General features: G+C 43.7%; 2 protein-coding genes across 2 annotated transcripts in view; both read left to right on the top strand.

Moving 5' to 3' along the window:
- Positions 1-10,655: 10,655 nt before the first annotated feature.
- Positions 10,656-12,215, top strand: LOC137771762 (lysine-specific demethylase 4D-like). Its single transcript, XM_068555408.1, has one exon. It carries the CDS (start codon positions 10,659-10,661, stop codon positions 12,213-12,215), a length of 1,557 nt encoding a protein of 518 aa, XP_068411509.1. The 5' UTR covers positions 10,656-10,658.
- A 3,401-nt stretch (positions 12,216-15,616) lies between these two features.
- Positions 15,617-21,801, top strand: part of ENDOD1 (endonuclease domain containing 1) — a 28,929-nt gene continuing 22,744 nt past the window's right edge. Inside the window, exon 1 of the mRNA XM_068554523.1 lies at positions 15,617-15,995. Within this exon, the coding sequence (XP_068410624.1) occupies positions 15,693-15,995 (303 nt within the window). The 5' untranslated portion in view covers positions 15,617-15,692. The remainder of the gene's footprint in view (positions 15,996-21,801) is intronic.

The following is a 21,801-nucleotide window of genomic DNA, read 5'->3' as shown; positions in this document are numbered from 1 at the left end:
TCTCTTCCCTCCAGCTCTCCCCTACAGAATTTCAGTAAGAATCTGGAATTTGAAGCACCATGTCAGACTACAGGCAGGACTAATGAAAAAGTAAGGCTTCTTTGAAGTTCTTTTTGAGGAGTAGCAAAAGCCCACATCTCATCCCTATCACCATGCAGGTAGGCAACTGTGTGGTAGTATATTCTGTGGAAAACTGAAGCTGAGAGACTGAACTCAGGATCCGCAGTGGAGGATGGCAGTGAGATGCTTGGCTGGAAAGATGATTAAGCCCTGTATTGAGACGGTGGGACCACATGATGGAAGCAGACTGGAATTACTGGGAAGGCAGCAGCCCTGGAGAGCAACTGGACCATAGTAGATCTCATATGAGCAAGGAGTAAACTTTCATGTGATAAGGAACTGAGATCTTGAGGGCTTTTGGTCCTTTCATTTAGGTCAGTTGTGGATATGGCAGTGCAGAGAAATAAGGGAACTCTGAAAAGTCTCTATGAAGACAGTATTCTGGCTCATATTGCTATTTTAAATTTTAGAAACTGAAATTTTCCTTGTTATATTTCAGGGATATCACAATCTCTTCCCGGCAGATACACGCTCCAAATAACCTAGGATAACCAAATTGGGGGTTTTGAAGGCCAAGAAACAAAAATAAACTTCAGAAAATATTTCTTCCACTATACTCCTTATGTATTCACCCACTTTTATACTTGAAACAAAATTTCCTTTGCCCAATAAAGAGTAGCAATGTTAAAAATACAGTTTAGTTTTACCAGTATACTGGTTCCTAAATTAGTCTTCTTGACCTAAGTAGGCATTTCTCAAAAGAAGATATACAAATGGCCAACAGGCCCATGAAAAGATGCTCAACATCGCTAATTATTAGAGAAATGCAAATCAAAACCACAGAGGGGTATCACCTCACACCTGTCAGAATGGCCATCGTCAAAAAGTCTACAAATAATAAATGCTGGAGAAGTGTGGATGAAAGGGAACCCTCTTACACTTTCGGTGGGAATGCAAATTGGTTCAGCCACTATGGAAAACTGTATGGAGGTTGCTTAAAAACACTAAAAATAGGGCTACCATATGATCCAACAGTCCCATTCCTAGGCGTATATCCGGAAAAGACGAAAAGTCTAATTCGAAAAGATACATGCACCCCAGTGTTCATAGCAGCCCTATTTACAATAACCAAGACATGGAAACACACCAAGTACCCATCAACAGATGATTGGTTTAAGAAGAAGAGGTATATACATACCGTGGAATATTACTCAGCCACAAAAAGTTGAAATATTGCCACTTGCAGCAGCATAGATGGACCTAGAGAATATCATACTAAGTGAAGTAAGTAAGACAGAAAAAGACAAATATATCACTTATATGTGTTATCTAAAAAACAATACAAGTGAATCTATATACAAAACAGAAACAGACTCACAGACATAGAAAACAAACTTGTGGTTAGCTAAGGGGAAAGGGAGCAGGGGAGGGATAAATTAGGGGTATGGGATTAACAGATACACACGACTGTACAGAAAACAGATAAGCACAAAGATTTGCACAAAAAATCAAAACAAAAACAAAACCAAAAAAACCCAAGGATTTGCTATATAGCACAGGGAACTGTATTCAATATCCTGTAATAATCTATTATGAAAAATAATCTGAAAAAATACGTATATAACAATCACTTTTCTGTACACCTGCGACTAACACAATATTGCAAATCAACTATACTTCCATTAAAAAAAAATTAGGCTTCTTGAAAGGATCAGGAGCTGGGGGTGGTAATGAAGGGGGTTCATCAAGCAATTGTATTGAAAATTCTATTTTATTTCAAGTCAACTGGCACACTCAGTTTGGATACTCACAACCTGGACCACTCTTCTCAGGAAAAGATGCCCAGATCCAGCTGTTCTTCCATGTCCAGTAAGTTGTTGCTATACTTAATCTTGGAAAAGCAAGGGACATTGACAATGACAATTAAATAAAGGCAAGGATAGAGCCATCTTCGTTCTTACTGCCACGATCTCTCCTAGGCCTCTCTCCACTTCTGAGAAATAACAATCACAAGTCCAGTGTATATTCATCAAGTTTGTAGACAAAAGGCTACGAAATCGAAGGTAGTATGTCGTGTGGTTTTAACAACATACCCGCACCATCACCTTTTTAAAAAGTCAATATTACAGTTACAAGATCTAAAGACTTTCCTATCTATAGTCCCTAGTTAGTTCAACAAAGTCCACTAGATCTGTGTAATTTATTTTATTTTATTCGTTCTGCTGCTGATGGACAATAGGGTTATTTGCAAATCTTTGTTATTTCGAGCTACGCTTTACAGAGCAGCTTTGTATATAGGATTCCTGGGTTGTATTTATGTTCACTTTTAACTTTTTAGGAAAAGCCAGCTTGCCCTCCAATTTCCACCTCTATTGGCAGTGTGGGAGAGTTTTGGTTTCTCCATATCTTGACCCACTTTTTATATTGTCAGACCTAATCAAAATGGGCAGAGAACAGCTTCTCTGATTGCTAGTGATCCTGCACATCTTCTTGTATTTATTGGCCATTTGGATTTCCTCTTGTCTGAATTACCTACTCTAAAGCTCTGCCTACTTTTTTTGGTTTGACTATTTTTTGTTGTTGTTATGTAGAAGTTATATGATATTCAGGATACTAATTCATTGTCTATTTCATGTATGATGACAAACTTCTCCTAGACTGTAAGTTCTTTTAATTTTTTACGTCATAGTATTAGTCAGGGTTCTTCAGAGTAATAGAACCGATAGGAGATATATGTATAGCTCTTAGTAGAGGAACTCATTCATTTGGTTATGGAGGCTGAGGAATTCCACGATCTGTCAGGTGGGCCGTCTGCAAGATGGAGAACGGGGAATATGGTTGGGTCTGGGTTCGAAAGCCTGGGAACCATGAGTGCCCATGTCAGATGTCCCAAAGCAAGAGAAGACGGATGCGTCTGCTCAAGCAGAGAGAGTAAATTCACCCCTAGTCTGCTCTTTTGTTGAATTTGGGCTCTCAGTGGTTTGGGTGATCGCACCTGCAGTGGTGAAGGAGCTCTTTACTCAGCCTACTGATGCAAGTGCTAATCTCTTCCCTGAAGAGCCATGCAGAACACACAGAAATGATGCTTTACCAGCTATCTGGGCATCTCTTAGCCCAGTCTACATGTGAAATTAACCATCACAGTCATTAGTTTGGAATCATTTAAATATATCAGACGTTCCCATCATGGTGCTTTTGGTTCTTTAAGCCATTGTTCCACCCTGAGTTCATAAAGACCTTCTTCAATATTTTCTCTTAAAATTCTGTGTTTTATCCATCTGTAATGCACCTCAAATTTATTTATGTAAGTGGTATGAGGTCAAGCACCAGTCCCACCCCCCCCCCAAAATAGTGCCAATGCCACTACCACATATTGAATAGCCCATCCTTCCCCATTGGTTTGGTACGCTACCTCCATCATAGGCAGACTCCCACATATCCATGTGTCTGTGTCTGGCCTCTCTATTCTGTATGCAGATACATTTGTCCATTGCAGCTCAAATACCACAGTTCGGTAGAGGAGAAATCACCCCTCTTTGTTCTTCTTTTAAGGAATCATCTCGGAGATTCTTGTTTGAATACTTCCCTACTTACTAGATCTGTCACCTTGAGCAAGTTTCTTAATATCTCCTTGATGCGGTTTCCTCATATGAGAAATAGGGTTCATAGGATTTCCCTTATACGGTCATTATGAAGATAAGGCATAAATAAATTATTCTAGGCAGAGTGCATTGAACAGTGTCTGGCATTAGATAGTCACCATATATTAGCTATTTTTAATAATATTTGTTCTGTTAGAGGTACAGAGAAACTTCTGTGGATCAAAAACAATGAAAAAGAGAGTGAAAAGACAAATCAAAGAGTGAGAACAGATATCGCGTTACTCATACCCAGTAAAGAAGTAATAAGCAGAACATATAACTACTACCAAGACAGACAACCCAGCAGAAAAATGGACACAATACTTGATGAGGCACTTCCTGAAGGGGCACCTCCAATCAGACAATAATCATCAGAAAATTGGTTCACTCCTATTAGGAACCAAGTAAATGCAAATCATTATGAAGTACCCCTGTTCCCTCACCTGATCGGCTAAAACTATAAAGGCAGAAAATCACCAAAGGTCTGCAAAAGTGAGGGGCGATGAGCACCCTTGCATGCAGCTAGTGCGTAAACTGGTAAAATGTGTTGAAAAAATTTGGCAAGTTGCAGTTTACATATTCTATGGCCAGTATACTCGTCAGAGAATTTTCAGAGCAACGCTGTTTGTAAGAGGCCAAAAGTGGAAACAACCCAAAGCCCCATCAACAGTAGAAAGTTTATATAGTTGAATACCTTACAGCCCTGAAACAGAAAAGTCTAGCTGCATGCAACGGCGTAAATGATGAAAAATTACAACAAAAATACACTAAAGTACATAAATACATTTGTGTTTCCTCAAGGTTATATAAAGTTTTCAAAAATGGACAGAGTTTTAATTTTATAATGTTTACCAAAATTACTACGTGAATAGTTAGGATAAGGTCAGTGTAGGAGGCAGAAGGGGCTGTAATCTGGGAAAAAGAGCACAAGTCAGGCAGCCAGGTGCCTGGCAATGTTACATTTTTTGACCTGGGTAGTGGCTCCACTTCTGTTCACTCTATAGTTATTTGTTGAAGTGTACATATATGCTTTACAGATTTCTGTGAACACTTTATATTTCATAATTTAAAATATTTTTAAAAGTGCTCTAAAAAATTGTCACATAGTGGTTCATAAAATCATTTGGTTTGTAGTGTGTTATATTGTAGACTGTTTCCAAAACTCAGATATGTTTCTCATTTTTTTCATTCTAATATTGTTTATTGATGCCTTCTCCTGTTTATTTATTATTTACAATATTATATTTAGTAATACGTAAGTTTTTGGACAGTTTTAGACTTACAAAACATTGAGCACGTGGATCAGGGAGTATTGACCCGACCCCACTCACATGTCCCCCTATTAGTAACTTCTTAATTCCCATGGTATATTGATTACAATTAGTGAACCAATGTCAATATGTTATTGTCTACTAAAGGCTATCATTTGTTCAGATTTCCTTACCTTTTACCCAACGTCCTTTTTCTGTTCAACGATCTCATCTAAAATATCAAATTACATTTAGTTTTCATGTCTCCTTAGGTTTCTCTTGGTTGTAACAGATTCTCAGACTTTCCTTGTTTTTGACCAAAAGTTTGTATAGAAACCTGACAGTTTGAGGGAATACTGGTCAGGTATATTGTAGGATGCCCCTCTAGTGGAATTTGATGCTTTTCTTATGATTATCTTGGGTTTCTGTATTTTTTTGGAGGAGGATTACAGGGGGAATTTTATCACATTTCAATCACATCATATCAAGGACCTATACTATCAAAGTAATTTATGACTTTTTTTTTTTTTGGCCACGTCTTGCAGTTTGTGGGATCTTAGTTCCCTGGCCAGGGATCGAACCTGGGCCCTAGGCAGTGAAAGCGCGGAGTCCTAACCACTGGACTGCTGGGGAATTCCCAGTTTATGACTCTTGATGTTGACCTGGTTAAAATGGTGTTTGGCAGAGTCCTCCTGTATAAAATCACTGCCCCTCCCTGACTCCCATCCCCACTTGCCACTCTGCACCTGCTTCTCACACTCAGGGAGCACTCCCTTTAGCAGGGAGGACTAGATAATTTATTAACCAGTTGTTTCTTTATTTTATTTTTTACATAACAGACTTCTCTTTTATTAATCTTTTATATTTTTGTATATGGTTGTTTTCCCTTTTGTTTTTTGAATTGTTCTATCATTTTTATCTTTTTCTTCTTTCAAATAATTCTGAGGTATTTTGGTTTAGTTTTTACTAACTACTTTCATACAACATAAAAATCAATAGATTTTTAGCTATTCTACGGATATTGTTGTAGATGTTATATGGATATTCATTTTTAAATGAATATGGTTGTGTTCAGTTTTTTGATTATTGACTTTCAATTTTATTTCATGATTGAAATAAAAGATTGATCAAGATGGTACTCAATATGTTGATTCTATGGAATTTTTATTGAGATTTATTATGTGGTCTTACAGTGGTAAATGTTTGTAAATGATTATATGTGTTGAAAAACATTTTGCTATGTGGTTGCTGCAGGTAATATAATCAAAGTTGTTAAATTTTTGTTTAAACTTTTATAACATTAAATTTTCTTCTGTCCTCATCTATCAGTTTCTGAGGGAACGGTGTTTGAAAAAAAAAAATCTCCCACCATGATTGCAAATATGTCACTTTTACTAATAATTCTCAGTCTTTGTGTTCTATGTCTCAGTGCTGTGTGTCTAGGTGCATAAAGTGCATCACTGTAACCTTTCCCATGAGTTTTTCTTTTTGATAACTATACGCTGTCCTTCTTTTACCTAATAAATACATTCGATATTAATTGCTGCTAGACCAGGTTTCTTTTGTTTAATATTTGCTTGGTTTGACTTTCCCAATCCTTTTATTTTCAACCTCTTAGCTCGCTGTAAGATTGGTTTAAAAAATCAAAAGGGCACAGACAAAGTGGGCTGACCAAGCAGAGTAATTTCCGATGATTGGTGCTGATCAAATTATACCTTTGCCGGGGTAGAAAGCCAGAGCCATCAGGACATGGGTCTGCATTTGGAGGCCAGCTGCCCAGAGAACACTGTCTCTCTCTCTGGGTCCTTGAATATCTCCAACTGGAATCAAGATTTTGTTGGTAGAAGGTAGGTCACTTTATTTCTGTAATTTGTGCTTATGAGCAAAAGAGTTCTTTTTCTACCAGAAGTTTTAAAAAATGACACTATTTATGCATAGAGAGAGAGAGAGAGAGAGCGAGAGAGAGGGAACTATACATTGGGATATCCTTTCCTTGAGTTTTTATTTTTAAACTTTTTTCCTACTTGTGAAGTTAATTTTTTTCTTAATATTTTCTTGGGAAAAATCACAAAGATTTTCAGGAAAAAGCACCTCATTGAGTGAACTGCGATCTAATGGGAATGAGAGGGTTTCTAGAACTGGGTAAGGAGTGTGTCAATTGGAAGGGACTTGAAAATTATGTGGGATCAAATTAGAGATTTTCATTGGATATGAGGGTATTTGAATTCGGGTGGTACTGATTGAATTGAAATTGCTGTGGGACATATATAGCCAGACTTTGAGCACAGCCTGTTTCCTTCAGAGGCTGAATCCTTCAAGGAAACCATTTTCTGGGTCCTAGTGTATCATCATTTGGAATTAAGGTGTTAGACTAGCAGAAGGCAAGCACTTTTTAGGCCTTTTTTTTTTTTTTCCTTTAAAGCATAAAGATGAAAAGGATGACATTTTATAACAGAAAGCAACTTTTTTCCCCTGGTAAAATTCTCATTTATTTATGCATATAAAGTACAAGCATTGCATGCATATCATTTTTAGATTTCTTCATTGGGGCCATGTATTTCTGTTATTGAAGGAATTAAAACCTTTTTACTCTTTTTTTTTTTTTGAAGATATATTCTCTTTATTATAGTTACTCATCACTATCATATGTGCCTTCTGGGTCACTTTGGTAGTTCATGCTACATTTTTCCACATGTAAATTATTTTTATCATTTTACATGATGAAGAAGAAAATATGCAGATGTGTATCCATTCAGAAAAATAATTCATAATGCACAGATTATAAGAGCAGACAGAATTGAAATTAAAATTCCTTATAGAATACAGATACAGATTTTCCTTTTTTATTGGAGTATAATTGCTTTACAATGATGTGTTAGTTTCTGCTCTATCACAAAGTGAATCAGCTATACATATACATACATCCCCATATCCCCTCCCTCTTGCGTCTCCCTCCCACCCTCCCTATCCCACCCCTCTAGGTGGTCACAAAGCACCGAGCTGATCTCCCTGTGCTATGCGGCTGCTGCCCACTAGCTATCTATTTTACTTTTGGTAGTGTATATATGTCCATGCCACTCTCTCACTTTGTCCCAGCTTACCCTTCCCACTCCCCATATCCTCAAGTCCATTCTCTAGTAGGTCTGCATCTTTATTCCCATCTTGCCCCTAGGTTCTTCATGACCATTTTTTTTTTTGTTTTTAGATTCCATATATATGTGTTAGCATACGGTATTTGTTTTTCTCTTTCTGACTTACTTCACTCTGTATAACAGTCTCTAGTTCCATCCACCTCACTACAAATAACTCAGTTTCATTCCTTTTTATGGCTGAGTAATATTCCATTGTATATATGTGCCACATCTTCTTTATCCATTCATCTGTTGATGGACACTTTGGTTGCTTCCATGTCCTGGCTATTGTAAATAGAGCTGCAATGAACATTTTGGTACATGACTCATTTTGAATTATGGTTTTCTCAGGGTATATGCCCAGTAGTGGGATTGCTGGGTCATATGGTAGTTCTATTTTTAGTTTTTTAAGGAACGTCCATACTGTTTGCCATAATGGCTGTATCAATTTACAGTCCCACCAACAGTGCAAGAGAGTTCCCTTTTCTCCATATCCTCTCCAGCATTTATTGCTTGTAGATTTTTTGATGATGGCCATTCTGACCAGTGTGAGATGATATCTCATTGTAGTTTTGATTTACATTTCTCTAATGATTAACGATGTTGAGCATTCTTCATGTGTCTGTTGGCAATCTGTATATCTTCTTTGGAGAAATGTCTATTTAGGTCTTCTGCCCATTTTTGGATTGGGTTGTTTGTTTTTTTAATGTTGAGCTGCATGAGCTGCTTGTAAATTTTGGAGATTAATCCTTTGTCAGTTGCCTCATTTGCAAATATTTTCTCTCATTCTGAGTGAACCCTATATTTCTAATAATTTGTCTATCAATGCAAATTAATGATTAGATTTTAATTAGAATGTTTCAAGTATTTACACATTAAGTATAATGCTTGTTAAAGATGTGTACATTTGTGTTTTGTAATTTTTTCCTGCTTTTGTTTACATAGCCACACTTTCTATAATGGTAGATTTTTATCTGTGTTCCCTTATTTTATTATAATGTGATTTGCTTGTCCTTTTCTCTCTTTTCTCTTATGCTTATGTTTTTACACTTTTAATGGCCTACAAATTGCATTTTGGTTTCAGTCATCATTTCTATTGGGTGTTATGTTTTCTTTTGTAATTGTTTCAGCTTATATCATTGTTTTCCTTTCCCTAATTTATCTTTTGGGTTAAGCCATCCAATTTCTTGAGTTGAGTGCTTAACTCCTTTATTTTCAAGCTTGCTTAATGTCCTTACACTTCAGTTAGATAGTCCTCTTTTTCTGTCTTATGATTTGCCCTAATTTTTTATTTCTAAATTTCAGCTTTATTTCTGTATAATTGACTTAGAATATTGTAAAATATTCAGTGAACTTTGTGGTGAATTGATATACATTGTTAAAGGATTCCCCCCATCGAGTTAATTAAAACAGTTACTTCATATATTTACTTTTTTTGGTAAGAACATTTAAATCCTACCCTTCTAGAAAATTTCAACTATATATCACAGTGTTATCAACTATAATCACCATGGTTAACATTAGCTCCTGAGACTTTCTTCACTGTGTACCCTTTTACCCTCCCTTCCCTGCCCTCCCCTGCAACCACTTTTCTACTGTGGTTCTGTAAGTTTTACTTTTTTTTTTTTTTTTTTAAGATTCCACATAAAAGGGATGCCATGCCATATTTGTCTTTCCCTGTCTTATTTCACTGGGCATAATACACTCCAAGACCATCCATGTTGTCACAAAGGACAAAATTTCATTCTTTTTATGGCTGAGTATTATTCCATTGTATATATGTACCACATCTTCTGTAACCATTCAACCATCGCTGGACATGTTCGTTGTTTCCATATATTATCTATTGTGAATAATAGTCAGAGAATGAGGGAGGACAGATATCTCCTTGATATTCTGTTTTTATTTCCTTTGGACATATACTCAGAAGTGAGACTGCAGCATCATATGTTGCTTATATTTAAAATTTTTGAGGAACTGCCATACTGTTTTCCATAGTATGCACCATAGCTGCACCAGTTTACATGTTTACCAAAAGAGTGTACTTTTTGCCCTTAAATTTAAACTTTGAAATTAAGATTGCTATACAATTTTCTTTAACTTGATGTTAAATCAGTTTGTTTTGTTATCCCCTTATTTTCGATATTTTGTACTTTCTTTAGGTTTGGCTTGGAAACTTCCATGAAGAGACGTTCGGCTACAGTGAGGTGAGAAGCCACCCATGCACTCAAGCCTGGGAATCTGGTGAGGCCTCAGGCACTTATATCCCTAACAGAGGAAACTCACAGAGCTGCAGGCTGAGGCAGGACTTGGTTCAGAGAGCCCTCTCCTCTGGGAAATAGTCTATTTTCTTTGGCTCCAAAATGCTGACAAGAGCGGAGTCCTTCTGGTGGATTGACAAGCCTGGAGAAGCTACCACCTCCTTTGTTTAAAAGTTCAAGTCTGAGTTCCTGCCTCTCAGATATATCTAAACTTCTTTAAAAATAAAGTATAGGGAAGAGATTACTCCACAGCATTCTCAGGTATCCAAAGCATACCTAAGAAGCTGGGACTCCCTTGCTTATTCGATTGCCGTCATGCAGTCTAAGCACTTTGGTAGCCAGAACCCAAGTTGGAAGATTATGACCTTCCACCCAACCATGGAAGAATTTGAAGATTTCAATAAATATATTGTTTACATGGAGTCGCAAGGTGCACACCGAGCTGGCCTAGCCAAGGTAATTTCACCGAAAGGATGGAAAGCCAGACAGACGTACGATGATATTGATGACATCTTAATAGCTGCTTCCCTGCAACAGGTGACCACTGGAAAGGCAGGTGTGTTTACTCAACACCACAAAAAGAAGAAAGTCGTGACCATTAGACAGTATCGCCACTTAACAAACAGTGAAAAACACCAGACTCCATTCTATTTTGATTTTGAGGACCTGGAGCGAAAATATTGGAAAACACACCTCTATGATTCACCAGTATATGGTGCGGACGTCAGTGGCTCCTTATTCGATCAAAACACGGAGCAGTGGAACCTTGGACACCTGGGAACCATTCAGGACCTGCTGGAGCAGGAGTGCGGAGTGGTCATCGAAGGCGTCAACACCCCCTACCTGTACTTCGGCATGTGGAAGACCGCCTTCGCCTGGCACACGGAGGACATGGACCTTTACAGCATCAACTACCTGCACTTCGGGGAGCCCAAGACGTGGTACGCGGTGCCCCCGGAGCACGGCCGGCGCCTGGAACGCCTGGCCAGGGAGCTGTTCCCGGGCAGCGCGCGGGGCTGTGAGGCCTTCCTGCGGCACAAGGTGGCTCTCATCTCGCCCACGGTCCTCAAGGACAACGGCATCCCCTTCGATCGGGTCACTCAGGAGGCTGGAGAGTTCATCGTGACCTTTCCCTATGGCTACCACTCTGGCTTCAACCATGGCTTCAACTGCGCGGAAGCCATCAATTTCGCCTCCCCTCGCTGGATAGATTATGGCAAAGTGGCCTCGCAGTGCAGCTGCGGGGAGGCCCGGGTCGCCTTCTCCATGGACGCCTTCGTGCGCATCCTGCAACCGGAGCGCTACGAGCTGTGGAAGCGCGGGCAGGACCGGACCGTGGTGGACCACACGCAGCCCACGGCGCCGGACAGCCAGGTCTTGAACGCCTGGAGGGAGGTCCGCGCGTCCCTGGGAGCCGCTCTCGCCACGAGGCACCACCTGCCCCGCCGCGCTCTGCGCCCCCGTAGGGCTGTAGCCGCGGGCGGTGGGACCAGCCACCGAGTCCCTGTGCGTGCTGTGTGCCGGCGCCCCTCGCCGGCCCGGGGTTCTTGCTCTGCCGCCCAGTTCAGGGATGCGGCCACCAGCACCTCCGGGGAGCCCGGCCCGACCCAGCCGCCGACCCCAGGTCCATCCGCCCCGGATCGCCACCCAGCTGGAAGATGTGGCCCTCGTCGTCGTCCTTGGGAAGAGGGCACTCAGGAGGCAGCTGCTCCCCCCAGGGCTAAGAGGAGGCTTTCGTTAGACACAGATCAGGACCCAGAGGCTCAGCCCCTGCCTGTGGATGCACCCTCGCCGGACAGCGCTGCCCCGCTCAGCCCTGGGCTCCAGCATCCCGCCACGGCTTCTGGCTGTGGTTGTGGCCCTGTCCCCTAAGCCCAGGGGATGCCTTTCTACCCCACTGCTCCTGTGTGGGGATCCTTTGAGACTGGTCGCATTTACATTTCAGCGCTTTGGGTATTTGCAGGTCACTAGCCTTGCGTGAGAGTGCCTCCTGTGCTGCCGCTGGACGTGCTGGGTCCGTGGTGTTTACCAAATTCTCCAAAGTTTGTTCTTCCTTCCAGACCCTGGAATCTTTGGACACTGCTAACTCCTGTGTCACAAACTGAGGTTTCATGCACTGGACACTCTAGTGTCTCTGGGAACTAGGTCCTGCTGAGGTCGCCAGAGCCCAATCTACCTCACACTCCCATCCTGTGGACCAGCTCTGGATGCTGCTGAACTTCTAAACAACCCTGGGCTTTTATTACTCTCCAGTCTCTCTCCTTTTCCTCTTCCCCCTCCCCTTCCCACTTTTCTTTCCAAACTAGGCCCTTTTGACCAATTAGGTTAGCAGAGAGTAAGATAATAACTGATAATCTTTCTGAGTCTTTGATGTATTGAAAATGTGTTCTCTGCCAGTATGGTAACCAGAATGTTAAAATCTGACTTTATTAAATATATTAAAGGTAACCAGAATGTTAAAATCGACTTTATTTTTTGTGTTGTTCATTCAGTCAACTGAGAGGTGGTCGTTTTTTCTGCACTTTTCTTAATAATTATATCAAAACATTTCAAGCAAAACTTATTTTTATGAGCTTGTTGCCTTGTGTGATGTTGGTGAGTGAGTTTGGGGTTGACTGTTGGGTTCCAGCTGGCTGGCTGGGTTGGGGGATTTGATTTGCAGCCCTATATGAAGGATGATTTGGTGGAAATCACCTGGGACTTGGCTGATCCATGTTGCTAGGAGAGATGAGCAAACAGAGGACAAAAAGTGCCAGCCTGTGAAAATCTTCTCTCCAAGTCTCCACTGCCTTCTCAATGCTGTATGTATATTTCACATGGTTAAGTCATTGATACATCCCAATAGACAAATCCACAAATAAAGGAACAAGACAATTTCAAGTGGGCATATGTTCTGTGAAGAGATTAAAGGGCATGGGATGCTAGTGCAGAATGGGCAGTGTGGTTCCGGTGGTCAGGGAATACTTCATAGAGCAGGAGACCTTTCTGAGTCCCAAGTGACAAGAAGGAAGGTCCAGAGCTGATTTCCACTTGGATGAAACAACAAGTTTAACAGCCCTAACATAGAGCTTGGTGTTTTTGTGTGGATAGAGAGGAAGCTCATTTGTGTCTGGGGCATAGAGAAGGGGGAGGCAGGGTCCAGGGTATGTAGGACCTTGTAGCTCATGTTAAATTTTGAGTTTTTTTCAACTTGAAATGAGAAGGCATTGGAAGTTTAAAACAGCACTTGACATGATATAATCTGCATATTTAACTAATCACCTTAATTGTTCTGTGAACCCCTTGGGGGCAGGAGAAGTAGTTAGAACATCTAAGTAATACAGGTGAGAATTGATGGTTACTGACTTAGGCCACAGTATTGAAGATGTACAGAAGTGGCCAAACTCAGAATAAAGTTTGAAAATTGAAAATGATAGTTTGGATGCAGAAGGAACATGTGACTCCAAGTCTAGTTGTTACTGTGACATCTCACTGTATGTGTCTTGTTTTTTTTTTTTTTTAATTAAGAAATAAATTTAGGTTTCATTTCAGGGCCCAAACATAGTCAACCTTTTCAGGTATTGAAGCCTCCAAGGAATTGGTTCTTAGGCTCCAGAATGTGTTCTTCTGACAATATCTCTCCTATTTTATAGGCTCACCTCACGGATTTGCTGTGACTTAGAGGAAAGGCCAGGCTTAGGAAGCAGACAGGCCTAGCTGAAATCTGGCTCAGGATATGCCATCTTGGACAAGCATCTGAACGCTCTGGTCCAGTTCCCCACGTGGCACACTGAGGAAATAAGATTAAATAATAAGATGTGAGTGAAGGCACCTTAGTAGGCACTCTGCTTCTGTCTCTACCACCACCCCAGTCCAAGTTACCATCTCTCATCTGGATCTTTATAGATGTTTTTCTTCATTCATTCTGGGCCACTCCAATCTGCCCATTTCTGCCCAGAAAGCAAATGTGATTGTGTCTCCGCCATTGAAAGATCAAAATCCTCATCATGATTTATATAATATATCTTTCCAAACTGCAGGACATGAGCCATTATTGGGTCATAGAAACAACTTTGTGGGTTACCAGCAGCATATTTTTTAAAGGGGAACAAAATAGAACGCAACAGAAATACTAGATTGCAATGTCAATTTTAAGCATAAGGATTATTACATGAAGCTTGTTTTCTCAATAGGGTCCGGGTCCTGCTGAAAAATGTTTGATGGCCTCTAGCCTATGATCCCCGGAATTCTGTGTCTCCCGCCTCCTTCAGCCCTATTTCTCATAATCTTCTCCCAGGTCTCTGTTCTCTACCCACACCCACCTTCCTTAAATTCCCCCAACATATCACGTTCCCTTCTGCAGGGAGACCCCTTAGCACATGCTGCTTTCCTCTTTGCCTAGTTCATGTCAACCTCTTGGTCTCAGTCCAGACAACACTCTTCAGGCAAACAACTCTGAATCCCCGGAAGGGCAGGTTCTCACAGCTCCACGTTCAGTGTGTGTCATTATTCCTTTAATAGCCTGCTTCTTTGATTAACGACAAGCTTTCCCACTAGGTTTCGTCTGCAGGACCGCAGGGACCCTATTCTTGTTTACCACTGTACCCAGTCGCCGAACCCATGTTGGCACATAGGCACTCAGGAAAGAAATAATGAATCAACCAACCTACCAACCAGTGATGTTGGCCGGTCTCGTTTCTTTCTTGGTTTTGGTTTTGATTCTAAGCCTCGCAGTACCGAGTAAACCACAAGAGCTGTCCTATTTCCCTAGGTTAGGAATTTCCTAGAAGAGGATTTTTAACTTGGGTCTCCTGGCTTCTGATCTGCTGAAACTTCATCAAAGTTGTGTCCGTGTATTGGCGGATGAGCATTTCGTTGGGAAGGGGAAGACTGATTTCCGTCGGATGTCACTGGGTCTCCCTGCCCATCAGACCCAAAGAGCCACAGTTCTGAGGGCATCTCACGCCGCCTCTTTGCATCCTTGAGGATCCCTGGGGCGCGCTGGCGCAGGAGGCTTCTAGGCTCCCAGCCCCGGGGACGGTTCTTTCCCGTTTCCTCCGATTAAGCCGACCCGGTTCATACCTTTTAGTCTTGGGAGCGCGCGTCCCCGAGCCTGCGACCGCAGACTGCAGAAACCAGGCGGTGCAAGTCCGGGCGCATCCCCGCGCCCGGCCCCGGGCCTGCGCAGCCATCTTCAGGGAGGAGGGTGCGAGGGAGGCGCGGCCTCGGGACGCGGACCCGCCCCCGTCGCCGGGGCCGCCCAGCCCGGCCCGCAGAGCGCTAGCTCAGCCGCGCCGCCCCCGGCTTCCGACTCCGCCGCGGTCCCGCTCGGCCGCCTCGCGCTCTCCCGGCCCGGCCCGCAGACGCGCCATGGGCCCCGCGCGCTGCTTGGCGCTGGGCGGCCTCCTCGCTCTGGCCGGGCTGTTGGAGAGCCGGCTCGTGCGCGAGCAGGAAGCCGGCTTCGGCGAATGCGACCGATTCTTCTACGCCGGGACCCCGCCCGCGGGGCTGGCGGCCGCTGCCCACGTGAAGATCTGTCAGCGCTCCGAGGGCGCCGAGCGCTTCGCCACCCTGTACAGCACCCGGGACCGTATCCCCGTGTACTCGGCGTTCCGCGCCGCGCGCCCCGCGCCCCTGGGCGCCGCCGAGCAGCGCTGGCTGGTGGAGCCGCAGGTAAGCGAGGCGCTTCCCAAGCCCGGCCTTTGGGCTGGCCTCCCAGGGCGCTTTGCAGCCACCGTGAGCGGTAGGGCGGGGAAGGGCAGCCCCAGCCTTCGGTGCCAGGGTCGGGAAACCCGGGTTTCCACCCGCCCCACCGCGCCCCCGGAGTTACAGACCGCCTCGTCCCCTGTCAAAGCCACGGCCAGAGCTGGGAGATCTGCGAGCCTTCGTTTAAGCCTCAGGGCTCCGAGGCCCCCAGTGGGAGGTGGTTCTCTCTGCACTTCAGAGTAGACATCTGCAGTGTCTCATTCACTTCCTGAATAATGAGGACTGTGAGACGGAGACCCAAGAGACCACTCAGATCTTCGGGATGCCTAGGCTGGGAGCTCACAGGTCGTTGCCACAATTCTGTGGGATGGGTGGGTGAGTGGGCATTTTCATGCCCATTTTACAGAAGTGGAGATCAAGGCTCAGCGGGGCGATGAGACTGGCATAAAGATGGGGCAGGTCTTTTGGCTAGAAGTTCACTGCCCTTCCTACTAGGGAAAAGCTTTTCTTCTGCAGAGGCCACCTGAGCCTGAAAAGCCTTCCCTTCTGCACAGGACATTGAGTAAATTCGATCTGAAGTTAATGTTGGGTTAGGACAATGAAATAAAGGTATGGATTTTTAGAAATGCGATGGGATAGTTACAAATAGTAGGGACATTGACTACCTCCTACTCATGGGAAGAACAAACCTGTTTCTCCTGGCTCTTCATATCTACATTATTAGACCACTTGGAAATCGTGTCATCTCTCAGGGTTTTCTGTTCTGTCTGGTGAGAGTGACCAAACACTCCAAGAGGCTCCCAGAGGTCCTGCTGAACCTGCCTTCACACACCCTGCCCTAGGTCTGCTCAGCCAGCCTCCCGTGGAGAACACCTTGCCAGGCTCCCCTTTCCCAGCGACCAAGGACACCCGATCTGGGGGAGGAGCTGAACACTCAGCCCACCCATTCTTTTTTTTTTTTTTTTTAGAACTGGTTGACCTTGATCTTTTTTTGTTGTACTTTTTTTAATTGAAGTATAGTTGACTTACATCAGCCTGCCCATTCTTGATGGCCACAGCTGCCTAGGCATTGTGAGCAGGGGACTGGCTTTCAGCTGTTTTATTCAGAGCCCTGGGCTGTAATTTCTATAATATCATTCAGTTATTTCTGGCTCTAAGACCTTGACCAGATCTCAGGCCATCTGCACCTCTGTCTCTTTACCTTCCCCACAGCCTGTTGATGTCAGGACCTATGAGATCAGGCATGTGAAAAAGCCTTTGTAAAGTATACACACTTAAGGCATATATTAACCTAAAGTTAGTTTGCCCCCATCTGCACCCCCTAGAGCTCTCTGTGTTTCCCCCAGTTCCCCAGTATGCATGTGATTGCAGACCTGTGAGGAAAATAGATGACCTGGTCCTTTCTCACCGAGGATCTCATGGATGGCTTGGGGAGACAGAACATACATGTGAGGAAGACGTGGGATGCATGCTGAACAAATTTCAGTTAAATCCAGAACTACCACATTTAGTAGTCACCCACTGTGTGCCAGGCACCTGGGGTGCCAGGGGAACAGAGTGGAGCTCTGGGACTCAAAGGCTTCCTGGTCTGCCGGGTGAAGAGGTGGCAACACCTCTGATTAGAGCCACGCTGCGTGGGTTTAAGCCTCAGTTCTTCCACTGACTTGCTGTAACCTTGGGCTGGTTGACTTAGAGGTAATAACAGGGTGATTTTGAGGATTGAATGAATTACTCCATATAAGGTTCTCGTGCCTGGCATATCGGTCCTAGCTGTTATTATGACATAAGCAAAACATCCTCAGTTTAAAAAGGTAGAAGAAGTCTTATTGGATTTAATCCGTCTTGGAGGTGACGGGGTAAGCCTTTGGGTCAGGGTGACATTTGTGCTTTGCCTGGAAGGATGAGGCGGAGTTCAGAAGGGAGACAAGGACGAAGACATTCCCAGCAGAGTGGACATGCCGCGTGAGAAACGCATGGCCGAGTCAGGGATTAGTGTGTGGGGCGTGGTTGGTGCAGTTAAACCAGTACAAGTGAGTAGATGACTCAGTGAGTAGATGACTCAAGTGCTCAAAATAAAGAGGAGTGATGGAAGGGAGGGGTCGGGTACGGAGGAGTGATCAAGGAAGATTTGGGGCAGGGGGGTGGAGCAGAGCCATTTATGCAGTTATTGAAGGAGCCCAAAGGAACATGACTCATTCAGCAGAGAGGAAACGGACAGAACCTTCACATAGGCAGTGGAGACCGTGGGCCCTGGTAATGAGGGATAGGACTGGAGAGGTAAAATAGGATGGGGAAGGAGGAAGGAGCTGGTGGGGTGGGAGGGAATGATTCCAAATGGCAGCTTGAGAGGTGAGAGGTGCAGTGGTTCAGAAAAGCACAGGAGGCCCGAGTTCCCGACTGGGGAGGTGGGAAGGGTCCAGTGGCTGAGCACAGCTGGAAGGATGCTTTTCTCTGCAAGACAGCCTTGTGCTGCCCGTCCCTCCCCACCCCAGTGTCCAGTCGAGTCAGCCAGGAGCCAGGGGCTATTAGGAAGGAGGCAAGGAAGGAGAGAGGGGGGAGAAGCCGCCCGATTGCCATGCTGGCAGGCTCTGGAGCACACTGCAGCAAACCTGCCCCCCTGAGGCCTGCCTCCCAGCCAGTGTGCCCACTGCAGAAAGATGCTCAGGGCTCAGCGTGGACTTCTGGCTGCTTCCAAGCACTCTGTAGTGCTGAGTCACCTTGTGCCCACATCACCTCTTTAGGAGGTTAGTGTTACCAAGAGCCCCAGCAGATAGAGGAGGAAGAGGCAGGGGACCAAAGGAGCTGGGTACTTGCCTTCGGTAGTTAATCAGGTAGGGCTGTTCTGACCCTGAGGCTCCTGAAGCTCAATTCAGCAGCTCGCAAGGCTGTCCTGCAGTTTGCCTTTGGGAAAAAATAAAAACAACCGAAAACCTCCTAAATCGAAGATGATAGAAACTTAGTCACTCGTGCTTAAAAGCTTTAGGGTGTTTTAAGCACTCTTGTGCTTAAAAACACAGGGACCCAGAATTCCACCTTACAGAATGCAGTTTACAAGGGCCCCGTGCCCTGGCTCCTGTCTGTAGCTCCGGCCTGTCTCCTACCCCTCCCCACCCTCATGTACTGTTCTAGCATTATCTAGCTGCCTGGAGTGCCTCTCATAAACCATTCTGTTGGTCACATTTGTCCCTTTGCTCATGCTGATTCCTTTTGCCCCAAATGCCCTTTCTACACTGCCCCCCTCTTGCCCCTCACTGCCTCCCTACTCCATCCTTTAAGGCTGCTGAGGTGTCACCTCCTCCAGAAAGAACAGCCCACCTGAGTGAGGTCCACTTCCTGAGTTAGGTCCACCCCACAATGCTCCCTGTAATTTCTCTATTTTTGTACTTACCACATTGTTTTATAACTACCTGCTCGTGGGTCCGTCTCTCCAGCGGAGAGACTGAGGGCTTGCATTTCTAGTGCCTAGGACATAGAAAGCACTCAGTAAGTGTTGAATAAAATCATTTGATGTTCGGAGGTTCAATCAGGCAGCAGTGGGTGAGATATTCTGCTTGAGCTTTCTTGGTGGAGAGCTGCCTGCTTTAGAAGCTTGCTTCTCAGCTAGCCAGCAGTCACTGTTCCAAACGTATTCCATATGCAGAGCTGGAACCTTCCTCTAAATCCACCCCACCTGTTCTAGCTCCGGCCTTTGGAACTACCCCAGATGATTTCGATCTCTTTAGCATCAGATGACAGGATCCCTCATCTGAGGGGCCTTCTGAAGGACATAATGAGAACTTTAAAAGGAAGCAGAGGGACTTCCCTGGAGGTCCAGTGGTTAAGACTTTGCCTTCCAGTGCGGGGGGTGCAGGTTCGATCCCTGGTCGGGGAGCTAAGATCCCACGTGCCTCCTGACCAATAAAACCAAAACATAAAACAGAAGCAATATTGTAACAAATTCAATCAAGAGTTTAAAAATGGTCCACATCAAAAAAAATTTTTAAAAAAAGGAAACAGAGAAGACAGAGGGGATGTTGTGGGTTTTATGTGGAATGTGGTCACCTTTAAATTGAGAATGGGGAGAAGGCAAGAAAGAGATGAGACAGTGTGTCCCTATTAGCAGGACAGAGATGGTCCGGAGGGTTTGCAGTCAAAATTGTGAACTGGGTTCTGGTTTAGTACAGGGAGCCTCAAACCTTTTAGTTGCTCAGCTCATTTCCGTTTAATGGAAGAATTTTTAGATAAGGTACTAGTGATGCCTTTGCAAAGGATGTTGTCTATTCATGCTAGAAGCCAACATATAAGACCCTGTCATTTAAAAAAAAAACAATCTTTTTTTTTTGGCCATGCCACGCGGCATGTGGGATCTTACTATCCCGACCAGGGATCAAACCCGTGCCCCCTGCAGTGGGAGTGCAGAGTCTTAACCACTGGACCGCCAGGGAAGTCCTCAAGACCCTGTCATTTTGTAAACGTGAATATTGGAAGGAACTGGTTTTATATTCTGCTTATACTTCTTTAATCTTACAAAAATACTGTGAGGTAGATCTTATTCTCTTCATTGTAGAAATGAGGAAACTAGCTCAGAGAGGTTAATTGTTGTGCCCAAGGCCACACAGCTTGGATTTGAACTCATGACTAGTTGCTCCTAGTCCGGAGCAATTTTGATGAACCATGGAGATCTTTGACTTCCCATGGATCCACCGCATTAATGGTCATAGGACTTCAATTCTCATCTTTTATATGGAAATCTTAATTTCTACTCCATTTCTCTTTCCCAACAGTCGTAGGACAAGTCAGAGCACATATTTTTCTCAGGAGCAAGTTACGGTACTTGCCCTGTATCGGCAGAACATTTTAGTGACGTTTTGTCCTGGAACAGTCTAGTGGTGATGGAGCTGTGCACCATTCTTTCAGTCCAGACTTAAATTTGGACAATCCAGGAAAGGAACTCTGTCATTTACTGATCCCTTACTATGTGCAAGGATCTTCACAAATTAACTCATTCACAGAACAGCTCTAGGTCCTGTGACCCATGGTTTATAGTTTAGGAAACTGAGGTTCAACGTCGTTAAATAACTTATCCAAGGTCACACAGCTGCTACATGGCAAAGTCTGGATTGGAGCTTATGGCTGTCCCACTCCAGAGCTCTTAGCTCTCTTTCTGCTCTACCATGCTGCTTTCCACTGACAGTGTCAGTATTTTCTCTCTGGATTCCAAATTGACTGATTTGTTATCTTATTTTTATTTTACTGAACTAATCCAGTTCTTTGGATGATGTCTGGCTTGGCTTCTAACACACCATTCTGGAAATCTCAGTTATAGCTCATGGTGATTGAATGGAGCTTTGCTTGAGGAATAAAGATTTTATTCGTTGGGTTTTAATTCCTTTTCCTTTTAAACTGTCAGCTCTGCAAGTGGAAATATGAGAAAATAAGTCCTCCCGTTTGCCAGCAGCTTTCACTGCTAGTGATCTGATCTTGCTCCTAGAATTCCTGTTAGTTCAAAAATGTTTTTCCTTCATGTTGTGTATCTTGTCTCCTGAGTGGTCACGTACCCTTTTGGTTAGTAGAACTTGACATCTATGGCAGCAATAATTCGTTGCCTGCTGGCATATCTATTTGGCCACTGAAAGGAAGGAGAAATAAAAAAGAAACCAACTCGTAGGGTGAACCCAAAATAGAAGCACCATTTAGTATTCCAGTCATGCTTTTATTTACCCAGTGCCTGACAGATGTGTGGCTCATTCAAAGGAGGTCAAATGAGGGCATTTAATATTTATTTATTTATTTT

This window comes from Eschrichtius robustus, chromosome 11 (assembly GCF_028021215.1).
Source record: "Eschrichtius robustus isolate mEscRob2 chromosome 11, mEscRob2.pri, whole genome shotgun sequence".
NCBI classification, from domain to species: Eukaryota; Metazoa; Chordata; class Mammalia; order Artiodactyla; family Eschrichtiidae; genus Eschrichtius; species Eschrichtius robustus.
Note: the sequence above shows the minus strand (reverse complement) of the source record. Positions and strands in the feature narration are given on the sequence as shown.

Bases quoted from the DNA above. Each gene is read 5' to 3' on its own strand.
- LOC137771762 (XM_068555408.1), top strand. From the start codon at position 10,659: ATGCAGTCTAAGCACTTTGGTAGCCAGAACCCAAGTTGGAAGATTATG.